This window comes from Megalobrama amblycephala, linkage group LG2 (assembly GCF_018812025.1).
Source record: "Megalobrama amblycephala isolate DHTTF-2021 linkage group LG2, ASM1881202v1, whole genome shotgun sequence".
NCBI classification, from domain to species: domain Eukaryota; kingdom Metazoa; phylum Chordata; class Actinopteri; order Cypriniformes; family Xenocyprididae; genus Megalobrama; species Megalobrama amblycephala.
Window position 1 is genome coordinate 7,584,151 of NC_063045.1, and position 6,573 is coordinate 7,590,723.

Below are 6,573 nucleotides of genomic sequence, written 5' to 3' on the forward strand. Positions count from 1 at the left end.
ATTATTAGTGTTTAAATTGGATTGTATGAGGATGTTTTGTTTGGTATATTGTGCAGCACTTTGGTCGGCATTTATGCTGTTTTAAAGGGCTATATGAATAAACTTGACCTTGACTTTGGTTAGCAACTGAAACGTACATCGTGGTTAGCTTGCTTCAACACTTTTAGATATGAAAGATAAAAACATACATCTTGACTAGTTTGCATTTTGACCTTTTTAGCCCTTACACACAATATTCAGATTCAACCGGCGCTGAAGCTTTTGTAGTCAAAGCTTCAACCTCGTTTGTAATCTGTTCTAGGTCACACATAAAAGTATTCAACATATATGATTGTTTAATAAGCATAATCAGTTTCAAATTAATTCTCTGTTGCTGTCTTAGTAATTTAAGCATCTCTTTGGCCTTCGGATCCATCTTCATTCCTTCCACTTTAGTGGTTCTTCTTCTCTTTCTCGTCCTGTTTCTTCTTGATATCGTCTTGTTCTTTTTACAAACCTAGAGTGATCAAATCAAACATATTAACCCTAAGTTCTCCCTGATGAATTGGTTCTTTTGGTAGAAATTTCTTAGTATAGTTCATATTTGTTAGAGCCGTCTCCACGACATACTGTATGTGAATTAATATACAGGTAAAGAAAAAACACCTAAATGTCACTGGAAAAATTACTGCTAAAAACTAAAGGATCATCAATGAAAAAACAAAAGTTTAAATTGATTCTGTTCTGTTCAATGATGGAGATAAAGAGAGAAACAGCTCTGAATGTCACTGCTATAATAAACTCAATGATGTGATTTAAACAACCTGCTTTCAAACATAATGACTCACCATGAACAGAAACACTGAAGATCTTTACACTGGTGCTGCTGCTGCTGATGATCTTCAGTGTATATTCTCCAGAGTCTGTGTTTGTGATGTTCATGATGGTCAGAGATCCAGTCTGATGATCCAGCTTCAGTCTGCCTCTGAATCTCTCAGTACCTTCATTACACTGAACATCTGTACAGATATAACTGAGATCTCCACTGATTAGAGCGATGAGAGTGTCATTAAAATACCATTTAATTCTTTCTTGTTGGTTTGTTTGAACACCAGTGTTTAGAGTGACTGAATCTCCCTCCATCACTGACACTTCAACATCAGACACACCTGAAGAAGAAATGAACAGTTCATTATAAGCCAATCAAAAACACACAACAGGAAAGTGCAGTGAAAATGTTTTTCTACAGATCATAAAGACTGAGTAGAGAAATCTGTCTGGATTCACATTGTAACACATTCAAACAAACAGCAGAAGAATATCATTGATTCACACATTCACTCATCAGACAAACACACACAGTCTCATGGATGATCTTATACATAAACATCATACAACACATCAATATTATAGTATTACCCTTAATATCACTTCAGGAAACTGTGCCATTTTCCAAAACATTAAGATACAGCAGATTTTTATCGTTATTATGTGTACTGTTTCAATCTCAGATTTTTTATTTACACTTTTATTACTCCAAAGCGACACAACATTTAAATGTACATTTGATCAGTTTATTCACTCCTATCAACATTTACTCGCATCATTTACTCGTTACTTTTAGACGTGTTTATACCCACAACTAGACCCGAGCATTACAGGGACATATTTTCAATATTTTAGCCATAATGTTTTCATTCACGCCTCTGAATCTGGGCTGAGAACTACATCTCGTTCATCGTTCATTTTTATCGTTTACCAGAAAAAGAGGTAAGAAAAACATCTAACAAAAGGTGGAGCAAAATACAAACAATGAATTAATATCCGTCGAATATAAAGCTAATAGAGCCGATACTCGAAACAATATTGCCTCTGTGTGTGTGTGTGTGTGTATATATATGTGTAAAGTACTAAATATTTATTAAATATGTCTTTTATTAAATTAAGAATATTTTTTCAGAGTGAGTAAATGTTGATGTATTTTATATCAATACATAAACTGATCAAATGTACATGAATAAGAAGTTTAATAAAATGTATTTTATTAATGATGTTGTTTATATATGTTTTTCTACTAAATATTATTTTTGGTCCTAATGTTTTCATTTACATTTTATTCATCTGACAGATTTTCCCCCCCAAAGTAACTCAAGGTACATTTGATCAGTTTAATGATGTAAAACACATCACCATTTACTCACTCTGAAAAAATATTCACAATTTTAACTGTAAAATCTGTAAAAAATGCTACAGTAAAAACGTTATATGGTTAACAGTAATTTCTGTTTTCTGTGAAAAACTGTAATAATATATCTTATGGAAAAGCTACTTGTGATGAACTTTTTCACTACCATTTTTTAACGGTGAAAATGGCGACCACATTTATTTGTTACAGTGTACTGTATGAAGCCATGTTACTTTTAGATTGTTTTATACCAAGTAACTTGACCTGAGCATTTACAGGGACTCCCTTTTAATGTTCTGCCATAATTTTAACCAGAAGAGCAACTGTAACAGATAAATGTAATAAACACATTTAAGCTCAGTAGTAGATGAAAGTTGCTGCTGCAGCTGAAGGAGTGAAAAGTGCAGTGAAGACACACAGTTTCCACGTCTCATGATGGATCAGACAACTACGAGTTCATACTCAGGGACATATTGAGTGAACTGAATCAGATGATAAGAAAAGGTGATCAGAGATGATATGATGAGAAACTGACATCTTCACCAGAATAAAACTGTTTAAACTGCTAGCAATAGAAAAACAAGTTAGTTTTTAAATCATGATGCTCTGAATTTGAAGGTAAAGCTATAAACTCCACTTGAACAATAAATTTGTTTTGAAGAAATGATCTTTATACTGTATGTGAATTAATATGCAGGTAAAGAAAAAAACACATCTGAAAAATATCACTAAACACATTAATGATTTAAATGAACAAGACTTGCATTTCAACAGATGAATAAATATGGTATGAACAGAACAAAACTAACTGTTAAAAACTAAAGGATCATCAATGGAGAAACAAAACAGTTTAAAGTAATTCTGTTCTGTTCAATGATGGAGATAAAGAGAGAAACGGCTCTGAATGTCACTGCTATAATAAACTCAATGATGTGATTTAAACAACCTGCTTTCAAACATATTGACTCACCATGAACAGAAACACTGAAGGTCTTTCTACTGTAGCTGCTGCTGTTGATGATCAGTAGTTCATAATCTCCAGAGTCTGTGTTTCTGGTGTTTGTGATGGTCAGAGATCCAGTCTGATGATCCAGCTTCAGTCTGTCTCTGAATCTCCCAGTACCTTCATTACACTGAACATCTGTACAGATCCTACTGAGATCTCCATTGATCTGAGCGATGCGAATGTCATTAAAATACCATCTAATACTTTCTTGTTGGTTTGTTTGAACACCAGTGTTTAGAGTGGCTGAATCTCCCTCCATCACTGACACTCCTGTAGAAGAAATGAAGAAATGAACAGTTTATTATAAGCCAATCAAAAACACACAACAGGAAATTGAAAAATGTTTTTCTACAGATCATAAAGACTGAGAGTAGAGAAATCTGTCTGGATTCACATTGTAACACATTCAAACAAACAGCAGAAGAATATCATTGATTCACACATTCACTCATCAGACAAACATACAGTCTCATGGATGATCTTATACATCATGAACATCATACAATCATCAATATTATGAGTATTACCCTTAAAGGTGCCCTTGAGTGATTTGAAAAAACATTTTAAATTGTTCCCTGATATCTACATAGAGGGTATGTGGCTTTTTTATGGCCGAAAATTGTCCAGATATGGTTTTACAGCTCCATTTATAACCCCACAAATAGCCCCTAGAATGAAAAGGTCTGTTTTTGCCTTATTTGGAAGGCTCATGAATAGTTATATGGTGCTCCGCTCTGATTGGCTGTTTCACTGTTCGGCTCCTTCCAGTAGCTCACACTGATAGCGAACAAATCTGTACTGTACGGCGTGAACGATGGAGAGTTTTGGTATTCAACCTTATATGTTTGAGCCTGTTTCTGACGAAGATGCAGATGTAGAGGAACAACCAATTTTGTTGCGATTGGCCATAGACGTTTCTGAGTGGTAAGTTAGTCTTTATTTTCAGTATGCACCTGCAAAACGTAACTGTTACGTCAATGGAACTAGCATATAGCGTTAACTTTACACTATAACTCATAACGTCAGTATTTGCAACTTTGTTTTTAGCATTGTAAAAAAAAATAATTGTAATAATGTGTCGCTGTATGGTTTTACAATGATAGCTTCTTCACTTTGCAATAACAACTCTAAACAACGAACGAAAATTGTTTCTAATATATTGACATTACCGATATGATTTTAAATTTGATTTATTTAGCCAACCAAAGTAAAGCATAGAAGACATTCCAAAAAAGCAGTGTCATGTTTACTACTCAGCTGCCGTAGTGTGATTACGATTTAGCTATTAGTAACAAAAACTTACATCGTCTATAAATATCTTTTTCCACAGGTGTACGCATACAAGTCATACAAGTTCTCAAAAATAAAAATATTTGAAAAAAAGTGACTAAATGTCTTGTCAAATGACTATCGTTTCAGTTTGAACGGTGTAGAAAGTTAGCTAGAAGGATCGAGTATCTGTAGCTATCTGTAAGCAAATAAACTAACATAGTTAGCTTCGGTGTAATGTGTTGTTGGTTAAATATAGGTCAAATTATAATTATATCCGACAAAAGAGAATTGGCATATGTATCTACGGTTATGTTATAGATTTATATAACAAAGACAGTAATAAATTTTAACCTCACCGTTAATAGTAGTTACGTAAACTTTGCTATTTGTTACTGTACTAGCATCTTGCATTAGATCTAGACAACACTGGGTACATGGTCGTTAATGTTGTTAGCTCACTAAGAAACTTTACATTTAATCAGAAATAGTTTCTACAGCCAAGATGTGGATAAAAGCACTACTTACTGCTTGCGGGAATATAGTTGGAATTACCCCTTTCTTCAGTGTCAAACGCTGAGCGAAGCCTGCTTGATATTGTCCCAGGTTAGAAAAGCTGTCCGTGGTGAAATGGGCAGAGCAAACTAACAACTTTGAGTTAAATTGTTCCGGTATCCGGTTATAGATAAACATCAGCCATGCCTTTTGACAGTTTTTTTCTGGAGGAAGACTATGAAAAGTTTTCACATCCCCTTCACAGCCTGGAACATAACATTTATTTCCATGATCTGCCATTTTCGCTGTTATCCTCGCTTGGCTTGTTTCTTCACTCTGCTTGCAGAACTTCCGATGATTCCGCTGGGCGGTTCATGAGCATATGCAAATATTGGGGGCGGAGTCCCCGACTGTTACGTAACAGTCGGTGTTATGTTGAGATTCGCCTGTTCTCCGGATGTATTTTAAACAAATGAGGTTTATATAAGAAGGAGGAAACAATGGGGTTTGAAACTCAGTGCATGTCTTTTCCATGTACTGAACTCTTGTTATTCAACTATGCTAAGGAAAATTCAATTTTTGATTCGAGGGCACCTTTAATAATACTTCAGGAAACTGTGCCATTTTCCAAAACATTAAGATATAAAAGATTTTTATCGTTATTATGTGTACTGTTTCAATCTCAATTTTTTATTTACACTTTTATTCCTCCAAAGCGACTCACACTACATTTAAATGTACATTTGAACAGTTTATTCACTGCTATCAACATTTACTCACATAATTTACTCGTTACTTTTAGATGTGTTTATACCCACAACTAGACCCGAGAATTACAGGGACATATTTTCAATATTTTAGCCATAATGTTTTCATTCACGCCTCTGAATCTGGGCTGAGAACTACGTCTCGTTCGTCGTTCATTTTTATCGTTTACCAGAAAAAGAGATAAGAAAAACATCTTACAAAAGTGGAGTAAAATACAAACAATAAAAGAATATCCGTCGAATATAAAGTTAGCTGATACTCGAAACTGTTGTTTATTTTTATCACTGCCCGGAAAGAGATATAACTTAATGTATAAATGTCTTACCGTGCACATGTAAACACATCGACAATAAGAGAAAAATAAAGACATGCTTCATTTTTGAATTTTTGCTCAGAGATGAACGCAGATTCAGCGAAGCAAAAGTGGTCTGTTGTTACTCTGTATTAACAGCGCCACCATTACTTCACTAGATAAAATGAAAGTAATAATTTGGGAGGCTCGTTACGCACTGTAGCGGGATGACGTATGACGTTTTGTGACGTTTTTACTCTGCATAAAAACAAAAGTCTCTTTCGAGTTCTGTTTATTCAGTGCTGTGTAAACCTTATTTTAAAGACAGATTTATTATTCTTAATTTCAATGTTTTGAATGATCGGCTACAATGATTTAGTTTTATTATTATTATTAAAACTGTTGTTTTGGGAATCAAATAAATTCTGTATTCCTTACTGTGAATGGATAACTAGTTTCATTAATTTGGTTTATAATTAATGTTAGAAAACATTTTAAATGATTGACAAACTGCTTTTGTTCTCCTATTGTAAATTGTTCTGAATGAAAGCTAAATGCATGTAAATATAAATAAGATAA

At 33.9% G+C, this 6,573-nt stretch overlaps 1 protein-coding gene across 2 annotated transcripts in view; it reads right to left on the reverse strand.

Annotated features, from left to right (window-relative positions):
- Window positions 1-317: 317 nt before the first annotated feature.
- LOC125263394 overlaps window positions 318-6,573 on the reverse strand; it is a 105,152-nt gene continuing 98,896 nt past the window's right edge. The window contains exons 1-4 of one of the 2 annotated variants that reach the window (XM_048182421.1): window positions 6,028-6,290; window positions 3,135-3,440; window positions 828-1,148; window positions 318-496 (exon numbers count right to left, since the gene is read on the reverse strand). In XM_048182421.1, coding sequence (XP_048038378.1) covers window positions 489-496; window positions 828-1,148; window positions 3,135-3,440; window positions 6,028-6,079 — 687 coding nt within the window. In that variant the 5' untranslated portion in view covers window positions 6,080-6,290 and the 3' untranslated portion in view covers window positions 318-488. Of the gene's footprint in view, window positions 497-827; window positions 1,149-3,134; window positions 3,441-6,027; window positions 6,291-6,573 lie in introns of those variants that run through there. The other variant, XM_048182422.1, reaches the window with a different exon arrangement.